Source organism: Asterias rubens, chromosome 18, assembly GCF_902459465.1.
Source record: "Asterias rubens chromosome 18, eAstRub1.3, whole genome shotgun sequence".
In the NCBI taxonomy this organism is placed as follows: domain Eukaryota; kingdom Metazoa; phylum Echinodermata; class Asteroidea; order Forcipulatida; family Asteriidae; genus Asterias; species Asterias rubens.
Window position 1 is genome coordinate 8,921,352 of NC_047079.1, and position 23,165 is coordinate 8,944,516.

Genomic DNA, 23,165 nt, shown 5'->3' on the forward strand with positions numbered 1-23,165 from the left:
AAGACGAACAAAACGTGTTGCATACCGTGGTCGGGCGGATAAGAGCCCCGCCGTCGATTTCACCAAACTCTTCCTAACTTAGGATTAATCTTAATATAATAGTAATAATTAACCATTCTTGTATCGCGCATAACACATATTAATAAAACATGCCCCTAAGCGCTCTTGAGAAAAACACAACAGAATACAAACACAATATGTACTGGGTAACAAACAAAATGGATGAATTAAATGTTAAAAATAAGTGCGTCAGTCCAATCTTAAGACTTACAACGAGTCCCAGCCATGCACTGTAGCATGTAAGCACTAAGATTAATCCAAAGTTAGGACGAGTTACTCGTCCTAACTTAGAATGGGTTTAATGCGTCCTAAGCCTTTAGATATACGGAACTTAACTCGTCCTAAGATTAATCCTAAGTTAGGAAGAGTTCGACGGCCGAGCTCAGATGTTTCTGTGTTCGAGTCCCGGTCGTGATGCTATTGTGTCCTTAAAAGCACTGGACAATATTGGTAACGAGCAATGGAGAGTTGCTGATAATATAAAACTTTGTGAGAAACAGCCCTCTCTGAGTAACGTAGTTTTTGAGAAAGCGTTAGTTCTCAATCAAACAAATAAAATACTTTAGCTAGTGAAGTATTTTTAATTGCATTATTCTCTTGCTACTTCGATGACCAGTTGAGTCAAATTTTCACAGATTTTTTTTATGTTGAGCACAGTATGTTGGGATACACAAGTTGAGACTAATGGTCTTTGACATTTTACCAAAGGTGTCCAGTTTCTTTAAACAATTCTGACACTAATTAACCATAAGGGTTAAAAATTGAAGATGAATGTTTGCAAATGTCCTGACCCAGTCCCATTGAACCGAGACGTTTCCCGTTTGTATAATCCGATGCCACTTAGGGGATGCATGCGCCTTCGACTTGTCGGTTAATGGTGCATGGTGTATCTTTGATCGGCTTTTGTGGACTTCTATTCGATACACACTCACGGCACGGCAACAGAGCCCTCAGTCATGGCTCTGCTAACCACCGAATTCTGCGCTTACGATCACCATTCCCGGTCCCCGCTTACCCAAATTTCTGCGCTAGCTGTGTAAGTGAAGAATGTCTATAGCAACGTGAAGTTCGCACACGCATCAGCAAACATTCCCTGCTAACCAGTGAATTACGCTTGACGAAAGCGCAGAATTCCCTACTTCCGTAAGCGCCGATTATTGGCATACGGTTGGCAGAGTCGTGAAATTGGGCCCAGCTAGTCATAGCTTTCGCATCAGGAGAAGTGAGCGTTACAATGCAAACATGTCATTAAAAACTTCAGGCTTGTTAGGACATGGACGTAAGACGTTTACGATTCCTAACTCGAGAAAAGACTAGTCTTAAATCTTTGTGAAATCCACCCCAGCAACTGTAACCTTAGGTGGTATAGTCTTACAGGTTTAGAATTAATGAAGGTCGCGGGTAACCTTCAGAAAAAAGTTGCACATCCTTCACAGATCCATCAATGTTACAGCAGACATCTGTTATAGTTTGCGTAAATGTTCATCTGATGACTGAGTGGAGTCATTAATGTGGCGTTCGCCCCAGTGATAAGTTGCAATGGAAAATGCAAATGGCGTCGTAAGTGATATCTCTTTTTTGTTTCACCTTAGGGCAGACTTATAAATTATGAATTCCCATTGATCAAAACACTTCCTTAGGGTGTTGAGGTCTCTCCATTATGTCTCATACAATCCATTGATACAGTAAATGATATTCTCATAATCATGATTTCTTGTACAATGTATGTGCATTTTTTATTTCTTTGCAAATCACGTGGAAAGATTTGCACTTGTACGATTCCGGGAGTTGTCGTAAACTCAGTGAAGTATCCGGTAGCTGAATGAAGGCCTCCGGGCATTTACGTTTGTTCAATGAATACGGTTTTAGATTTTGTTAAATGGGAAATTTAGATTAGACTCTGCGCTAGGAATAGTGAGTGGTCTGAATACAGAACGGGTGCATTAATATACTATAGTGTGTTTGTGTATACCAAGTCTGTATGCTTCGTTTTTGAAAGGGCAATTGCACTAAGGCACTTTCTCCTCGGTAATGGGCATCCTATGAGGAGATAGAGTAAGTTTTATGCCCAAACATTTCAATCTGAGAAGCGTAACCACAGTAACATGAAATCTAAAAAGACAAACATGCAACAACTTTGAACAACAGAAACATAGTAGAACGCCCTCTGATTGATTTTCTTTTTCGATTCGAAACTTCTTTACAACTCTCTTCTACAAAGCAAGCAAAATATAATTTTTTGCTTAATCACATTAAAGATAAAAATCAATATGCTTTCCCCGGAGCTTTATACAATTTCATTTTTACTGTCATAAAAAAATAGCAGATTTTGTCTTTTGTCTAACTACTTCAGGCTCCCATCCCAAAACGCAAACTCGTAGCTTTGTTTGACCAGTACGGCCTGGGGGAAAACTCCCTTATGTTTAATATTCAATTTTTCGATTAGCGAGAAATGTTGACTACGAAGGACGAACAAAAGATCGTGCGTTTCTGGCAGACAATTCCTGAGATGTTTGGTGACTGGAGATTATTTTGGAAGCCAAGGGGAGAGGCAATGTTTACATTGTTGGTGAGATTGTTAATTCAATTTCAATGATCCTTACTGTTTGAATTATTGAGGGGAAAATATTGTGGGATTTGTTATGAAGGGTGGCTGTTGTAAACAATATCGTATTGACGTCATGATTGCGTGGGTAAGGGGTATTCCTCGAGGAATAAAAGAGCTAGGAGACAACACATTGAAGGTTGGGGTCTAGGCATTGGGTATTGGGGTAGTTTAGGTATACGAGTGTGAACCCAGGACAAAGCTATAGTTATTAAGGCGTTCTAATACTTTCCATGTAAATCTTGCATTGTTGGACCATTCCTCCAACTTTCTCAACTCCATGAGGAGAATACAACTAAGCTGTTTAAAGTAATCACCGATGAGTTAATTAAAAATACCACTTTCTCAACCCCAAGGTTCCTATTTTAACACCTGGGTGAAGAGAAGCATTTATGGTTAAGTGCTTTGCTCAAGGGAACAGGAGTCAACTGAGATTTAAACACACACTCTGCGCAGCATTGCTATTCGACGGGGTGCCAGACTATCAGTTACACCATTAAGAACCGAAATTAGCGTAGCTTAACGGGAGTGTTTCCAGCTAGCTAATTAATACAAAAAAATAACTAAAACAAAAGCGAAAGAAAATGAGCAGGTGCAAGAAACAACACATTGACATCTCCCATGTGGTTAGGGTGGGACCCTAGCCTGGCCTTATCCTCGAGAGAGCATGTCCGGCAGGTTCGCCTATATAAACCCAAGTCGCCAGCCTGAGAAAACGCTGTGAACTACGCACCGACAACAGGCCGAAACTCGTCGTTTCCCTTCGGGGGGGGGGGGGGGGGGTAAATGAAGCGGGAGGAAACTGCAGATGGGGCCCGTTCGGAAGGCCGCTTTGCCCGGTAGAGTGTGACTGAGAGGTCGGTCTCTCAACCCCCACCCCCCCCCCCCCGCTCTTCCCCTCTCCTTTGCTTCTCTCTTCCTCAGGGTAGATCGCAGTAAAGTCCCCGGAGCAATCTGAGGATCGCTTCGGTAAGTCACCCCTGATTGAAATTTCCCCTTGTGCTTGAAGGCGATTACAGAGATAACCTATAAGGTTAAAATAAAAAAGGGGGGGGGGGTCGGCCATATTCGGATAAATCTCCTCCTTCCACGCATGATTGGTATTAATAACAGCTAAATCAATTGAATTGCCAATTATTTATTTTTTCCTGTGCTTGATTGAACGCGGGTCGTAAAAAATGGTTTTAGTCAGTCAGCGGATGGATTGTGATGTTGTGCGTTTAGTGATTCGACGAGAAATATTTTGTTTGGGTGTGGTCAAATAAAGAGTAGAAATCCACGCAATTAAAATTTACTAGAGTGGGATTTGACGCTTCGTCCGGCGCTCAGGACGTAACGCCGTTGGTCCCGTGTGTTCTGAACCGGCTCGAGGAGAGTTATGTCTTTGTTGTCTTTTCTACCGCGAGGGGTCTGTTCTAGACCCCCTTAGGGGGGTTGGGGGTAGGGGTCAATCGCAGACTGGTCACGGGTTGATGTGGCTTCAAATGCGCCGTTGCTTGCCAGCGGCTCGACCGCGCGGTAACCCGGTGTCCTTCACAATTCAACCTCTCATCAGCTGGGGCGAGTAAGGCTGATTAACCTCCTAAATTGTTATCATCAACTGGCTAAACAGGGAATTAAGCAGCAATGACCGCAAGGTGATGCAGGTCATTTAATACTCTTTAGCGTCTCCAACCAATACAGATTATGTACACAAGAATAAGCAAATAATCACAATCGGAATTATGTGTTTTTCATAAATCAAATGCAGTATTAAAAAAACACGTCATAAAATAAATCTGATAAAAATATGGTTTTAAAATACAACAAAGAATTAACAGACACTAAACATAATTGCATAACTTTATGTATAGTAAAGTGTATGCCAGTTTTTGGAAGAGTGCGGTAAAAATCCTGCTCTTTTTTTATAAACATAAAAAGCCAGCCACCCTGCAAAAATTTAAATAATCTCAGTTGCTTCGAATGGCGTGTGTGGACCAACAACGTTCAGAGTTGTGTTTTGTCAGAGGCCTGTACCAGTATATGTTTCTATACAAAATTATAGAAACCAAAAGTAAACACAGAGGTGTTGAGCAGAATAATTATGTTCGCAGAAGGCAGTTATTTCAGATGGGATTATTTTCTCACAACAGACGGTGAAAATACACAGTTTGTGACTAGTAAAACTTCCACATTGTTAAAATTGCTACTTCTATTTTAATTCCAGTTATCTTTTTCTTTCAACTAGTTCCAGAATACTGTCTGTGCCGCTGAAAGAAAAAAAGACAAACAAACACAGTGTTTTTCAGTTCCAATTATATCACAAAGCATATTGTAATCGGGGCACGTTATGATTTGTAAAATTGCTTCAATAATGGAATCAGTTGACAAATCCCCAATTAAATTCTGACCTATATTCATGGAAGTCTGAAGATGGATTTGTGCAAGTTGCTTTAGGGCCTTGAAACACGTAAAGCTCACACAAGGGAACAGGGGACACTTTTACAAAACTTTGAGAAAATTAGATTAGCTGTTGCAACCTGCTTACCAACTAAAAGATATGGTATAACCATGGAGGAATAATACTGCAACAAATATAAGTTTGTGGCACGAAGGTGCCAACATTCGGCAAGGGTGTTTTTCTTTCATCGTTCTCTAGCAACTTTATAGATGACTTCTTAAAGTCTACAGATTGTTCACATATTTGTTATTTTATGCATATATATGTTGGGACACACTAGATGAAAAGTATAGTCTTTGACAGTTACTACATGTGTCTGTTGCCGAAGGGGTCATTACGCCCACGTCCGCCAAAGCGCACATAGGGTTACATGTAAGTAATATTGTGAGTGAAAGGAGCAACCAATTTGTTAAGAAAATCTATGCGTTAACGATGCGTCTGAGGCGCTAAGTCTGACATGGTGTGTGAAGTCTCACATGACGTGATTATCACGAAACAAACAAATCCGCTGCTCTAGATGAGAGTGGTCTGCGATTTCTAATTACAAGAGTCATACATCATACATACAGTTGGTGGTCTTTATAAGGTCACTCTGGTTTCTAGGTCAAATTAACAAGAGCAACTGTTTTCTTACTCCGGGTAAAAGATGAATTAAAACTGAGCTGTGAATGGTGTGTTTTACGCACGTGAGTTGGGCGAGTGGCAACAGGCTTGTGGCTACCCTTTTGGTTAATAACGCCAAGTCTGTTTTACATCAGAAAGTACAACTCTACGTCGGTTTGAAGTATTTCTACGACTGCTCAATCTATATAAACTGCGACATGGAGTCCTCCGGGGAGATATTTGAGGTAATTTCCTTCTATTGGGACGAATCACTGGCCATGATCCACCAGTGCCGCCCCAGAGCTTAATCTTTTTACATTTATATGAAGTTGTAGGGGCCTACAACAAAACGATTGAGCTTTTTGCTAAATCAGAGTTCCTTAAAGTAAAACAGAATTAGTGATAGGTGGTCTGTAGTCGTAGAAAGCCATTAAGTAGTGCCATCACTCAGCGCAAATGCTGACTTGTTAGGGCCCGTCAAAATAGGGCAAACTGGTTGAATTATTTAAAAGGCAACACGGTACGAGCAAAAATAACGATATGACGACTTCAGTTCTTAAAAATCGAACCGTATTCGGAACATGTTTCTCCCCCACACTGTGCCCCCAGGTTAGGCGTTTGTCATCTAAACCCTACGCTAAATTGGATCTTTCTAACGTGTAAAACGAACGAGTGTAAAAATCAGTGGTATTGGATTTGCAGTAATCAGGGGGCAGGAAAGCCCGCCCCGGGGTAGGGTGTTTATACATGTTTGTCGTCCACTCAGACTAGCCGCAACGATATTAAATCATGCTGAATCAAAGAGGGATCGAATGCGCAAAGAAGGATACCGTATATATGTGCAGATATTTGTCTCAATTACATCGCTTCCGCAACCAGTAAAACAGTACTGTTTCTTTTCTCTCATGAGGACGAGCAGAGTATACTGTTCAAAACGGCTCGTTGCTCTTTTCAGAGCCAACACTCCATCAAGGAGATTTATTTGGCTAGCCATAGCGAGTTATGAGCCGTGTAAGATAACAACCCATTTTTTTTCATTTTTCAACCTTATGCATAACATTGTGCAAATTTATGAAATTATTTTTAAAACTTTTACATTTCAAACAATATGTCAATATCCTGCTTATTTATATAAACTTGTTCACCTGATTCCCTACTCGGGCTTTAAGATCATCTCAACAGTCATTGCTTCCAACTTATAGGTAAAAGCTTCTTCCGTATGTTTTCTTCCTGTTTCTTTGGAATATTCTTCCTGTGCCAGGCCAGTTCTTTAAACTGCTTTAAATCTCTGTTAACACTCATTGGTTAAAGCTGTTTATTTGTAATCTGCTTACTTGTAATTGTATCTTTCACTTATTGTATTTTTTATGTGTCTCTTTACGCACTTAACGACTTTTGCATTAGGCGATTTACAAATGTTTGATATTATTATTAACATAATAAAAGGGCTCGTGTTGAAAGTGGTAGTTTGCTTTGTAAAAAAAAAACTAAAACAAACAGGCTTATTATCGCCCAAATCTCTTCGAAAAAGAAGACGGTTAGATATTTCACCTGTAAGTGCTGAACTGATTTCGATCTCGTCCTTGGAAAGCTACAAATTCTCACACAGAAAGGTCGCTAAAAGGCATTATCCTGTACTGGCATTTACCAATGTTTCCAAATACACACATAGCATTTGTTATGTTTGTCTTGGTTCCTGACTACAAGACGCTCTGTAGCCGTAAAACATACTACAGCAACCTGACCATTTTTAGGCAGAAGCAGTAAAGGATTATTTATGAAAAACCACCTGGACAATTTTCAATAAAACTTCCAAAGTATCAAGCTTGTCAGCAGGATAATAAACGGTGGTTTTAATTTAGTTTATAAAACAAACTAATTAAAATCTTAAGTTTGGATCATCTTGTCATCAATGTAGCATGCTAATAACACTCGTAAACTACATGAAGTCAAAAATATGTCCCCGATTAAAAAAAAGTGAAATTACTTCTGAGTTTATCATTTATGAACACTAACAAAATGTAAACTGATTGATATTGGGTTCTAGAAGTAACGTCCACCACAAACTACTAATCGCAACTAATAAATCTAGTGTCTCTAAAAGTTAAAAGGAAATATGATGAATCTGATGTCAAAGCATCCATTATATATGCGTCATAACTCTGCCACATGACGTATTATTATGTTTTCAAGATTGGACTCGATGGATAATTTGAAAGAGTAGGTTCGATTAATTACACATGGAGAATAAACTGTTGGTAATTACTCAAACACAATGTATACTTTGCCTTGAGAGGCTTAGTTTTCATCATACAGAATGACAACTGAAAGAGTGGTCGGGTACAGATGAATAGATCGTTCAGTTTGAAATACTGTGTATAACTATTTGGGTGTTTTTTTCACCGCAGAATGACAACTGGGATTTATCTTCAGTTGAACGTAACTGAAAGAGTCGTCGGGTAGCTTGAGTTAGGTCAATCTGAATTTACTGTGAATTACTTGCTTTTCTTTTCTTAAATCGCCCTCAAAGAGTCGTTGGACAACTTACCAAGGTGGGTTATCATTCACTTTGAAATACTGATACCCATTTCACGTGGGTCATCTTCTTGTATGTAGTGCACTTTACAAAGTACGGTCAGTTGCCGCTATGTACAGCACTTGACTCTAAATAGCGAATTATCTGTGTCGATATTGCGACGATCGTTACAACCATATTAATTTATGGATGAATTGTGAACACTACAGCGTGCAAGCCGTTTTCGAAACATCGTTGTTTTCATCAGTTCTATAGACGGAAAATTAAAAACTTTAAAGCATAAACATATTTTCAATTTTGTTTATAGCTTATACACAATATCGAATGGTGTTTACAAACTCAAATCGCAGGGCTGCGAATGACGTCATCATTGGGACTACGATTAGCCGATTCTAAATTAAACTTCCACAACGTAAGTTGCAGGGTATTAAACGAGCCTAGAAGTGTGACGTCAGAGGTTCAGGCTAATCAAACTCATGTAATCGACTCCAAGAATATGTCACATTCAATGATTGTTGTTCTTCGTCAATTAAATGAAAACTTCATTCATTGACGAGGGTGTTCAACCGCGAATTGAGACTGTGCTTGTCACTCAAATACACAAAACGGTTACCCGAAAAGAGTATCGAAGAATGTAATCGACTGTTCTAGAATGTGTCCCGTATTGTGCACTGACATTCATTGGCATTAGTGTCATCGACCAAACAATTGTTCCATAACCATCACTCGATTTCTATAATTTGATTATTAACTTTCTATGCTGAGTCGACAATGTACTCTATCAAAATACAGGTAACCGACTCTTCTGTATTCTAAACTTCACTTCCGGTTTTCTTTATTTGTCCATGAACATAAACCGTGACAAAGTAATAATTGATCGAATACCATCTTTTGGCGAAGTTTTCACAGATGGGGCGGTTTGGTTTGACGCCGTGTCGCAGCGCATGCCCAGCAATAATGTGAGTAAACGATCATTCCCGAGCACATCGTACCTAAAAAAACACAGATGCGAACTGGAGCAAACACACCCGATGTGGGCCGTTACCCGAAGTGTTCTGCGACCCGTAAAAAGGGCAGCTACCTCGGGCTGACAGACTCGTAGTTTGCGACATCTCGACCCTCACTGGGGGATTGTAAAACAGCTCCCTCACATATAAAGATGCTTAAAGATTGGTAATTGTAAAAAAAAAATATATATATAAAAATCAACATATGCATACAAAAACAATCTGTGAAATGTTTAGCTCAATTTGTCATTTAAGTTGCAAGAGAATAATGAAAAAAAAAAAACACCCTTGTTGCACACGGCTTCGGCTCACGACTTCGCCTCAAGATTCGGCTCAGGCTAGCTTGACCAAGCGGTTTGGGTGACAATATTGCGCGTGCTTTACGTCCGAACTCAGGGCTTCAGACGAGTAGACGGAGTCTAATGCCGAATCTACAGCCGAAGCCGTGGTTTCGGAAAAGGCCATAGACTGACCCGGTTTAAGATTTAAAGTCTTAGTATCACCAATGTCTCAATCAATTAGGCTGACAGATTGAAACGCATCTCATTTATTTCAATTTCAGAGTGAACGTCAGGATTGGATGGAATAATTAAGTGAGGCATCGTGTATTACGACGGTTTAAGTACAGTATTTTGCAGTAATTGCTAATATCGGCCGTCGTATTAAGCGTCTGGCACCCTGACGTTCTGACATCTTCACTCTCTAAACTGAATTAATTTGCTGCTCTCTCCGAATGAATCGTGGAGCACTAATCAAATCTGCTGCCCACCAAACAGAACCTTTTCCTCATCTAACTCTCTCTTTTTTTCCTTTTTTTTTCTTTAAAGAAAACTTGTGACGTTTTACCCCAAGGGAATTCGGCCGTCTCGTCGCGCACAATGTGACAGCCTTCATATAAAGCCACTCGACGAAAAGTACAAGCGTAGGGCATATGACAATATTATTGTATTAATAAAAAATATGTATAGCCGTGGGGGATTTTCCGGAGAAGAAAATTTACTACACTCGAGAAGAATATGAAAAAAAGAAGAAACAAAAAGTGTTTAAGTTCCTTCATTATGTTTAATTATTTATTTCTCAGGTGCGCACTTCGTATGCAGCGTCAAACACAAAAAAATGATGTATTTCTTTTCTTTAGAAGGTGTCTTGTTTTGAAATAATTTTTAAAAAGGTAAACAAAAAAGTAAATTAAAAAACAAGACAAAATCAGTCCATAGAACAGCCGTCGTATTGCATATCAGGCTCTTGAATGATTCCACCTACTCAAAGAAAGGACAATGCGATGTATATCCATAAACTAGAACATGAACATAAAATGTGCAGGACTACGGGACATTTTTACACACACTATTAATTTCCTTATTGTAGAAAGGTCCTTTGCCCTTTTTTCAATTTTCCCCATTGGGAATGTTCCGGACAGGAACGGTCCTTTCCTGCTGTGACTTGGATAAACATTATCCAGTTTCCACCCGAAGAAGAAAAACATTCACCAATCCAAAGACGCGACCAAGGTGTACGCGCGGGCCGGCCGTTTTTAGACATGTGTTGTTTTGTGCGTATCGGCTTACACAGATTATTCCTGCATCACTGTGGAACGATCTATTGTTATTTCCTTTGTCCCTGTACTTCCTAAGGAATATGTTTACACGAAATTCCTTGTGGATCAGTCTTTAGAATTTCCTCATGAAGACCTTTAGCTTTCCTTGTTTTTGTTTGTGTGTCCCCTGATCTCCGAGCACACGTAGTCCACTCGTATTATCATCTATAGCCATTATGTATTTTTAGTAGCAGGTTTACTTTTTGTATTTTGTTAACCCGCAACGACTTCGAAAATATCATTCAAAATACAAACTCCTACAAAACAAAAACAAAATATAGACCGTTGAATTTGTCAAACAATGAATATTTTTGTGATTTGAATACTTAAGGATGGGATTTACTTGCGGTTGGTTTTGTTAGAGTGTTGATGTAATCTTTTATTCAACCAGTCTGCGATCTTCAACAACCTTTTCAAAGATACAGCAAATCGAGATTCGATTTTTTTGTTTTTTCTTCTTCGGCGCAAATCTCCACAAAGCCTTAATATTTGTCTCAGAATTGCAGCTGCGAAGTCGAATTTGATCTCCCTGTTTGTTGATGTAATATTAACAGGTCAAAGATGGAGGCTTTTGTCTTGAGGTGTGAGGGGGGGGTGGGGTGTGGCTGGGGGGCGTTCATCCTACAGAACATCTTCCCCAAGACCCGATTCCGTAAGAAAGCAATGACGTTACACAAATTTAATGGAACTGTTTATATAGTATAAATGCATGGTTTACTTTCACAGTTGTTTCTAACCGTTGGATTTAAGACCGCATAATTTTTGTACGAAATCACGATGAGTTCAAACATATATAGAAAACGATTTTGTTTTGTACTATGATTTGACGCAAAGATTCATTTGTTTATTTATTTATTTGATTATTTGTTTATTTATTTATTTATTTACTATCGTTTGTTCATCTGGTTAAACCCTTAATCGGAAGCTTGTCTATAGTTTTAATCACAATAAAACTAACCTGTGAATTTTTTGTTTAACAAACGCGGTTTGGGTTTTTGAAATATCGCCGGGAAAAAAACGCAACCAAAGTAGGCATACAAAATCCGAGAAAGAACAGCTTCTCAAATTCAAAACGTTGTGATGAAAATCCATTATATCCTTTTCCATGACCACATTACTACACTTAAGCTCTTGTTTTGTGTGGTTATTGAGAACCAGTGAATAGAAATTGTAATGATTTGTTCACAATGTACACGGTAGCGCCGAAACACTCCAAATCATATATTTTTCATAAATTTTCCAAAGAAGAGACCTTGTAGATATAAAACCCGGATGTTTTAATTTGTTCCCCAATTACTGGGCACGGTTTGACACAGATGCGCTTGACTTGACTTCACATTGATTTACACAACCACTCCTCAAGATTAGACTCAAGTGGGGATTACGTAATGATAGTAGATAATGGTTACCATGGTGATGGAGGAACACAATGAAGAGGAAGGACTCTGCGCTTTCATTTGCTCTTCATTTCTAGTGTTTTCCACGTGTTGGGTTACACGCTGGAAATTTTCCCGCGCAGCCGGTTCGCTTGACATCAAATCCCCTTTTTCCCTCTTCTATATTTTTGAAGAGCAAGTACATACCAAAATATTTGTCTTTAATTTTCACTTAAAGACACTCGACACCTTTGGTAATTGTCACAGACCAGTATGTTTACTTGGTTGGTGTATCCCAACATATGCATGAAAAACAAATCTGTAAAAATTTGACTCAAATTGGCCTTCGAAGTTGCAAGAGATAGGCTTAATGAAAGAAATAACCATGTTGCACACATTGTGTGTTTCAAATGCAATCTAAAGGTGTTCAGACCTGAAGTCTTTAATATTTTGGGTAAGAAATTACATCTTTCTCAGAAGACATAACTTTAAAGGGAGCTATTTCTCACAATAATGTATCAACCGCCCCCATTGCTCGTTACCAAGGAAGTTTGTAAGCTAACAATTATGTTGAGGAATAACAAATAGTGCCCATTGCTTTAAATGAACCGCATCATTAGAGAGAAAGGGAGAAGAATCAGGGGAGCAATAAAAGTATCTACAGATTTGTCTCCGTGATTATCAATCTGTAGCAGGAAACACTAAGTCAACTGAGCCCAGGAAACAGCTAGAAACACGGCACCGTTTTAGCGATCGTGTTCTTCGGGACCGGGCATGACCGTTTTTATGCAGCCGGGTACGGCCCGGGAATGCACTCTTTCACACCGGTACAAAGTCTGTTGGGTATAAGCCACTTTGGGTAAAAATTCTCGTAATGGCTAAATTACCTTGTTAGGAGAGAAAACAATCCTATAATAACTCCATATGTGAGCAAGTCAAATATTAGGTATTCATTTTAAGTTATTGTAAATTACAGTTTACCAAAATCGCAGTACAGTAAAATGTTCGGCCAAGGGATAATTAGCTGCATTGCTTCGTTACCACTCAAGGCAAATATGAATTTCTTCGTTGATGCTTCATCGTTTATAGGCCAACACATTATAACCAGCAGTCAAACAAAAACTATGCAAGTTCGAAAGTACACTTCATTTCCCCCCCCCCCGTCCATCCAGCATTTTGATTTGTACTCATTAGTTTGGCGCCTAGTGGTAAAAGTTGACACCATTGTGTAGATACGCGAAATAGGAATTTCACAAGTTTGACTTGATAATAAGCACGAGTGCACAATCCATCTCACAATATTTAAAATGTTCTCACTTATAGGAAGGATAAACTTGTGACCATGTAAACCTGTCAACATCATTGGCTCAATTGGTCATCGAAGTTGCAAGAAAATACCCTTGTTCCTTATAACGGTGTGGTTTCAGATGGCTGAGAAAGGCATCATGCCTCAAGCCATTTTTAGGTTCAATTTTTAGGATGAAACATGTACCTCTTCCTCACTCTAAAGTTACACGACTTCAAAGCTGATCGCTTCACACAGTGTGTAATGATACCAACATTTCTCCCGTATCAAGTAAATAGTGTTAGGCCTACGTTCATCCTAACATAGTCATCCGTACACATTCCATGTCACTATTATATAAACTGCTTTTTAAAGGCATCTACTAGACGACACCCTTGTTCTAAAGTCACCCGGGCACGTTTCATGGCACACTTGTCAAAAATGACCTCCCGAAATCGACCAAGGACATTATCAACAAAATTCAAATTGACGTTATATTTCTCAGAGGGTTTAAAAAGCATTCCAGCAGTGTCTATAATGTTTTTGGCTCGAACGATGAAAACAAATTATGTTTAAAGTTCAACATGTAAACGACGGAACTGCCTCTCTATAAATATCGTACTCACTGCCAAATCTCCCACAACAAAAACACGTATAATGGGCTCAAATCGAATCAATCCCGTCGAACTCGTCTAGATAAACATGGATTGGCACTTCTCATGATGTATTCGAGGCCTTAAAGGCACCTTTGGTAGTTGTCAAAGACCAGCATTCTCACTCGGTGTATCACAACATAACTTTACAAACCTTTGAAAGTTTGGACTCAATGATATTGTTCATCAAAGTCGCAAGAGCATGAAAAAGAAAACACCCTTTTTGAAGACATTTTTGTGCTTTCGGATTGCTTAAAAAGGCTTTAAAAACAGCCTTGTTCCACACATTATCAGATGCACAGATAAAGGCTTCAGGTCTGAAGTCTTTAAATCTTTGAGTGAGATATTACCTCTTTCTTGAAAACTACGTTGTTTCAGAGTGAGCCGTTTCTCACAGTGTCTCAACTATCAACAGCTCTCCATTGCTCTTACCAAGCAATATATTATGCTTTCAATTATTTTGAGTAGTTACTGATCGTGTCCATTGCCTTTAAACCTCGAAGCCATGGGCCACGTATCAATTTTTCAGGTAGGAATGATTTGTATGCATAGCACCTGTCGATAAACGGATCACCATGAATGAAAAAGCGTTTAATAATCAATTTTTGATTAGGTCCGAATCTAGATAAAATGTATTTTAAATATTTAAGATAGTCGGGGCCTGTTCTGGTTTGACAAGCCGTCGACAGGTGTTTTGAGTCATTTTTATAAGTAAACAATCTGTTTGCGGCTGATAAATGAAGGTAGAACTTTACTATGGGGGAAAACACAACCATTCGAATTATCTGGCCTACATAGACTCGCAAAGCTGGTAAATGAAGCACAAACTTTCAAAGGTAAGTACATGTAAATAAATAAATAAAAAGTGAACAAATACAAATATAAGTAGATAAATAAATGCATAATTAAATAAATAAATATAAGAAGAAAATACTAAATAAACCATCAGAAGTCGGTCGCATGCTCGGTGATTTGTCATTTTTATGCCCTTCGTATTTTTGCTGAAATTCTTCGCTTTTGACATAATGTATACTATACTATTAAAACATTGATGGCTTTTAAAACTTGACACGTATTGAAGCTGAAGCCTCAACAAGTAATACGTCTTTATTCCCAGTAGGGATTCGTGTCTTGGCAAAAAAATTGATCTACAAAAGGTTACCTTAACAAAGTTTTATTTGTCTGTCAAAATGCATGTCCAAGCACAGCTTCAAACTGATCAATGGATGAATTAACACCAAGTTTGGGCTCAATGGCTCACCCTGGGGCCGCATCACACAGACCCGTACATACTGAGACAGTTTACTTCTGCATGGCCGAAAACCTTGTATTGTGCGCTGCGCTTTACCCTACAAGTAATGTCATAATCATAACGCAAATCAAGAGAGATCAGATCTTACGATGTGTGCATTTCATGGCAATTATGTGCTTAGATCCGCACGTAATATAACGCAAACATCCAAATTGAGCGAGACAATTAGTTTCCAAAGCAATCATAAAGCAATGAGGTTTGTTAAGATCGTGGCGAGGGGGGGGGGGGTGTCCAATAGCGAACGAGAATTACTTTCTTATGTTTAGGCAACAGCTAAATCAACTCCCTCCTAAAAGACGGCAAACCCGTACTGGATGGGCTGTGTTATGGGTTATGTATACACCAACAATTGTCATGACAACAATGCCCATTTTAAACCACTTTGCCAAAGTAAACTACAGTTGTTTCGTATTTTTCTTCCCGCCGTTAAGTTGGTAAATTTGTGAATGCAATGACAATTTTACTTGAATGTGGTATTTTCCAAATTTTACACTTAAACTAAAATTGCCAAAACCGTTTAAAAACCTAAAACACCTTAAGAAAAAAATCATTACGTTTTCGAAATAAAGTATTGGACAAAAGTACACCAAATGAGTAGAAATTTAAACAGAGAAGCTACTTCATAAAATCTCTCATCTTAGACCAAGAAATAACAGTCTCCTGACGATGACTAGAGCGAGCTAGTCTAAACATTTAGAACAATATTAAGAACTCACTCCGCCGCGATAAAGTGGAAGTCTCAGCCGATTTTCTACCTTCCGCCCAGGTAGTAAATACAAAGCACGCAGGACTGCAGTTCTTTTCAGAACTGAGAAGTCTCCCGAATTCCGAAAAATCTTCTCCGCGGACAAGTTTCCAAACGAACAAAATCTACATGGCAAGTAGATCTACACATGTTGATACCGCCAATAAAATATATAATAATATATATTTATATCTCATCATGCAATGCCTCAGATCCCACAATATCCTACTCCAAAAGAGTAAGAATTGAAGGATATTTTCTTCTCTACACGTTGTTTTTAACATCTCACTCCAACCCCTGGATATAAATCAATATCTTCTCGCGAATCTCGAGTGAAAGTCTCGAGAAATAGCTTCGATCGTGTAAAGGCACTGGACACCTTTGGTAATTTTAAAAGACCAGTCTTCTCACGTGGTGTATCTCACATGTGCATACAACAACAAACATGTGAACATTTGAACTCAGTTGGTCGTCGAGGTTGCGAGAGAATAATGGGAGAAGAATGAACCTGTCGCACAAGGTGTGTGCTTTCAGATGCTTGATTTCTGGACCTGAGCTGATGTCCGAAATTCAATTCAAACATTTTAGTGAGAAATTACTTCTGTCTCAAAAACTGTTTTACTTCAAAGGGAGCCGTTTCTCATAATGTTTTATAGTATCGACAGCTGTCCATTTGCTCGTTACCAAGTAAGTTGTATGCTAAAAAGTTAAGTTTTAGTAGTTACTAATGGTGTCCAGTGCCTTTAAGACGTGTTACTCTTGTTTTACAAGGGAGCTAAAGCATACAATTTGTGCAACAAGGGTGTTTTTTCTTTCAATTGTCACAGGTTTGCTATTTTATGTTGAGATACACCGAGTGACTGTCTTTGGCAATTACCAATAGTGTCCAGTGTCTTTTTTTTGTACGTATCATTTAAACCTCAGAATGGAATCAAGTTTCCCTATGTACTAGAGCGCAAATCTTTCCAAGTCTGTATTTTTTTTAATGTTTTTTTTAATGTTAACAGCACAATGCATGCACGCTTGGTTTGTTTTTATGTCACTGAAGACGCTCATTAACTGAACTGTCACACTGCAATGACCACCTGTTCGTGTCAGTATCAAGCCAGACACATTCTGAAATCTATCGGGAGGAATTTTAATAATTTCCCCCCGCCATTTAATACCGAGTATTGTGCTAAAATATCGTATCCCAGATAGCGATGTTGTACTTTCCATGGCAGATTCTAACAGTTGTGTGGCTAAGGACTACAAACTGCAATGCACCGCTATTTATTTAAGAAACTCATGTTAAAGATGAAATAAATATTTTGTTTAATATACAAAATAATAATGCAAAGACTTACCGATCCAGGTTCATTCATTATGTCGCTGTTTCCTATATCTGTGAGGTCAGCTTGACAGACGACCAGTAGGGCGCAGAGTGCGACCACAACAAGGCTCATCATAGGCGAGGCATTCATCTTTGCAAAGAGAAAAGGAATGTTTGTGTATAAAAAGAAGCGGGAACGACGTCTATGCTTTTGCGTTGGCCTTCTCGGTTAAAAATGTCGTCTGCTTTTCTCCGTGTGTGTGTCTCTGATGCGAGCGATCGTTGTCACTTAACGAATTGTCGTGTTCTGCCTGTGATTGCGTTATCAATGAAGCATCTCCCGCTTGGTCGTGGCTTTTTAACTTGCTCCGGAACGGGGGCGTGTCTTTGTTTAGCAGCTGTGCACCCCATTGGCTGGGAGTTCCGTGACGTCACACACACGTCAATGTCACATACACGCTCATTTACAGCAAACACGCGCGCATAATTGCCATATATCACACGTGGTTTTTGTGTTGTTGTCCAATCGGAACCGAGTGTCGTTGTTGAGCGCTCTTTTGCCCGCACAGTTTGTGTTGGAGTTGCCCTCCCATTCACTTTACACGACATACAGGTCGAACGCCCATCTTGCGATCTCTCTATTGCTTTGACGCGGCAAAATTGATAAAAATCGAATAAAAGATTGGAGGTGAGGCACCATAAACTCCCAACGACGCCATTGCTAAAAAGAAAAGAGGGAGCTTAACATGACGTCCGAGTATGATTCTAATTGGTTTAACCCTGAGAGACTTTGATGTGGGTATTTCTTCTTCTTTGTTACTCCTCTTTTTTGCAATTTTTTGTTTTGTTGATGGGGAATGATGCGGGGGCCTGAATGACACTGACAGTGGGAAGGCAGAAGACCAGTGTGGCGTTAGGTTGGGTGTTGTGTTGATAAACTTTACGTGGGAGTGGTTTTTACCTCTGTATTCTTAAGAAACCTTCGACCGCAGTCGTCGAAGGAGCGAGGCTAGTTTTAGGTTTTAGCAACTGTCTCTAATTATAACAAACACACAAAGCTATTCTTGTTTTGTTTTTCAATACAACTTAAAGACCCACGTAAACGAACACTGAAACAGATGATCTTTGCCGAAATTAGTTTGAAATGTTGTCAATCAATAAGGGGATTGAGTCCACATGAGAATTTTAATCGAGTACATATATAACCGGAACTCGAACCTACTACACACTCAGCTGATCAGAAACACTGTTTGAGTCCGGTGCTCTTATCCGCTCGTCCACTACACGCCAATTCTGTTCTGTTCTCTACTAACAATTTTACCGGCCCACTTAGCAATTTTCGTAATTCAACACTCAATTTATACAAAAGAAACAACTTAATTGAAACAAGAAATTGTTATCGATGTTTTACACTAACGGCTAATTCTTGGTAAGTAGCTCCTTAAATCACAGAGGATAATGTTGGGATGAAGACACTTACACATTTAAGTTGAAGTTAGTTATTGTAATTTAACATTTCAACGCGTTGTTATTCCTTTGTAGAAGCCCCTAATTTTCCCCGAATTGCTTTCCAATATTTTTTCTCGTGGTGCTGCTCTTTCTGTTTAAATATCAGTGGATGGAATTTCTACATCGAGGTTTTTTTTTATCGACTGTTTTTACGTTGAGGTGTGCGCAAGGGCTGCATTATTTCATTCAACTCATTTCATGCATTCATACAATGCCAGATGACGGCTTAAAATTATTAAAAATGAGCAGAACTGACTCTCAACGAAGTACGACTATAGGAGCTTTGTAAAATCTAAAAAGAAAGCCACCCTACCCCCCCCCCCTTACCTTTGGTTATTTGTTTGTCTGGGGATCAATATTCAATATTTCTCATGGCAATATTTATTAGAATTCGGGATTATAGCGAGTAATACAACTTGCATGGCCTTTTCGACTGTTTTATCTATTCACTACAGAGGACAATAGAAGATTGATATTGAAGAGACAACTCCATTCCACTGATGGAGCTGAGAAATTATAATTTTTTCTTCTCTCGAGGAAAATAAATTTTCATATTGCGTTGTGTCCTTGAAGGGATGATTTTGTTCTTATATTAATGAGTTATGCTTGCAAACGTCAAACTGAGATGACAATTTTCTCTGGGATGTTTTATGCGGATGTATTAAAGGGGACGAGATTGTAAATATTAATAGTGTTGGTGTTCAAATATTGATGGAGAAATATAGCTAATGTGTTGTGCTTTGGCGGGGAAAGCTTCGGACTGAAATAATTATGAGTTTTTAAAACTTGTTTTGCACGAATGTGAACATTTGGCGAGGCGGCAATGCCCGCCTCACGAGTGTCATTGCCGCCAGAATCACCTAGGTCGGATTCCCTATAGTAGAGAGTGGAGAGTATCACACTACGCAATAGAGGTGACAGACTAGTTCGCTACTGAAATACCTCTGCAACTGCATCCGTTCTGGGTTCAATTGCATAGAGCTGCGTAGGATACCAGGCGCAAGTAGTATACGTGAGGTTGTTTGGTTGGTAACCTTATTCTTGTTAGCTAAACTTTATTGTGCTTGGCCATTCTTTGTGCTTTAGCAGCTCTATAAAATTTGTGCCCAGGCCGTTCAAGTAACATGCCGTTTTTCTTTATCACTTTTGTGGTGAGAGAACAATAACCTTCAAAATACAGATTAACCACAACCCAGAACTTCAAAGATGTCCTATTATTAACCAGATTAATTATATGGGATTTGAAGAATGAATTGCATGGTGGGGTATCAACACCATGTGTTAATCTTCTTGTTGCCAGGTAGAGTTTGTTCTTTAGAGAACTGTCTTGCTTTGATTTTCTGAATTCGAGAAACTTATCAGCTCAAAAATTAAAAAGAACTGTCCTGCTTTTTAACTGCTTCTCGGGCAGAAAGAGAACAAAACTACTTTAGCTTTAGTGGATCGAGGGGACTTCTCGTTATAAACTTCACTACCACGGAGTGAGTCCTTAATTGGTCTCAAGTTTCGACTAGCTTGCTCTGGTCATCTTCGTGAGATTAATGATACGTCAAAACACTTCATCAATTGCGTATCAAAGCACCATACATTTGATGACATACTATAAAAGCTGTTTTGAATGATGAAAAACATTATTTCAAATTTACGTTTTTGAAGGTTCAATACATCACATTTGCTGAAGGTAGATACTTAAATCATCCCTCAGTTGCAAGGTCAGACGTTTCAAGGTAATTTGATGACAAATGGACAAACTGTGAAAAGATTTGTTGATTCGGACAAATGATCCAAGGTAAGCTAATCGTTACTGCATTTAAAGATTACTTAATAGACAAAAGTCAATGTTCAATAAAACGTTTCTTTAGTTAAAAATCATCGCAAAGATTAAAGCTTAACCCTATGAATACTGCATGGTAAGAATTGACCCGGTTTCAAGAGGTCTGAACCATTAATGGGTCAGACTGACTCAGAGCTGAGTCGAGCCCCGCTCAAGAATCACGATCCTGACTCGTTCTCGGTCAGGTTGACCCGGAAGTTGATTGATAAAAAAAAAGGTTTTAAGCTCGGATTCTGCATCCATTTGACCCATCTCCGGGTCATTGTCCCACAGATTCCTGGTCAAACTGACACAGACATGAGTCAGGCCCCGTGGGACCCAAATTAGAGGTCCGTTTTTAAGGGGTCAGTTTTAACCCGGAAGATTTTAGAGTAGGGTATCTCACTAACTCTGACACGTAACCACTTTGCGAAAAAAAAACACCAAAAAACAATGAGCCCAATTGTATTTGCACTCCCCTTCATACCGTTATAACACTGACACTAACTCTAACCAATAAAGACACGTAACCACTTTGCATAAACCCATTGAACCCAATTTTATTTCCAACCACCTACAACCCTTTCGCAGATCGCTTATTATTTTTGTGTATAAGCTGGTTCTAAAAAAACTACACTAAACTAATAACGGTCGGATTTTTAATATACCCGGCTTCCTCACCGCAAGCCTTCCTCTGTATATCGCTAGGCCATACCTCAAAGCTGCAGGCAGGGGAATCTATTGTGTAGATTAAATCGCTTCGACAGTATGCAATACGTTATTAGATGGGAGGAGGTATGGCCCTGCTAATTACGGTTTTATGCGTGAAATTCAGGGACAAAAATGAGAAGATGTACAGATTAGTTCTTAGGATTAATAATCAGAACCTAAGTCAATGTAATATTGCCGGTTTCTCTAAAGTGCATTTTCTTCTTAGATCATCTTTTGCGTCTGCATACCTTTGGCTTTACCCTTGAGCGTGTCTATTATTGTCCTCTGTGAAACGGTGACGTTATGAAACGGTGACGGAATGCTAATAATAGGAGCAGGTATTTAAATGAACTGGACACATTGGTAATTACTCAAAATATTTTAGAGGAAAAATATATTTCTTTTTATGGTAACGAGCAATTGATGTCCAGTGCCTTTAAGCAAAATACGACATGAATAAACACTTACTATACACAATATGAACCTCTACTCTTTGTACCCATTATACCACTGGTTGATTATAATCCATCGGTGTAAAGCATCTTGCTCAAGGACCAAAGTATCATGACCGGGATTCGAACCCTCGATGACCTCGATTATTATTCAACTTGCTGGCATGTTGTACACTTATTACATGCTTTGCCTGTCAGCTTCAAGCAACAACCACAGACGGGTAAGCGAGCGGCGTTAATATTCAAGAAAATGGCAAGAGTGGGCTTTGGCATTCCTTTCCGCATAACTACTTGGATGAAAACTAAATAGCCACCCTCAAATTACCCCAGAGATTATTAAGGAAACACAATTGATCAACATGCTTGTGTACGGAAGGTATGAGTTAATTGGGTTTTTGTAAACCAAACCGTGGAAAATTTGCCATGGAATTTGAAATGTTAACGAGGAGAAATAGAGATAGAACAACCTTGACTGTGTAATTAAGTTGTTGTGCTGAGGAGAGTGAGTAATATTAACTCAGCAACCATTGAATGGGTGGCTAAGCATGGTTCATTCTACATGGTTATCCATAGAATTGTGGCGTAATACCCTCCCTGCATTTGTAGCTGTAGAACATAATGGCGGGTGTGGGTTAGTTCTTGCAGGCTTGTTACATATCCTACTGCATCTAAGAAATATCATTATATACTAATTATGAAAGCATGGACAGCTCAGGCCTTGTTCTCTAACACGGTTTACATACTCCCGGTGAAAAAACCAACACGGCGACCGACTTGGTAAAACATAAAAATGAAACTTATTGACATTAAAGACCCGAACCTTTACGGTTGCACTTGTGCTGTACCTGAGGTCCATTAATTAATTGAAAGTAAAAACAATCACAAAATAGGAAACAATATTATTGATTATTGAATAACTAAACCAATATTAAGTATGTGAGTAAAGTTTCAACTTTATACGTAACCTCTCATCCTAGCATAGAAAGTCGATTACAGACGACCAATCATGATCCTTGTTAAAGGACACGACGGCACACACACGGGACAACCAATCACAATCGGCGTTTCACACCCGTCAGAGTGTATTTTCACGCCAATATTGATCGTCTGCCTCAATCGAAGTTACTCTTTGACGTTTTTTTTTATACA

General features: G+C 39.0%; 1 protein-coding gene across 1 annotated transcript in view; it reads right to left on the reverse strand.

Moving 5' to 3' along the window:
- LOC117302407 overlaps positions 1 to 17,910 on the reverse strand; it is a 31,477-nt gene extending 13,567 nt beyond the window's left edge. Inside the window, exon 1 of the mRNA XM_033786343.1 lies at positions 17,566 to 17,910. Within this exon, the coding sequence (XP_033642234.1) occupies positions 17,566 to 17,682 (117 nt within the window). The 5' untranslated portion in view covers positions 17,683 to 17,910. The remainder of the gene's footprint in view (positions 1 to 17,565) is intronic.
- Between the last annotated feature and the right edge of the window lie 5,255 nt (positions 17,911 to 23,165).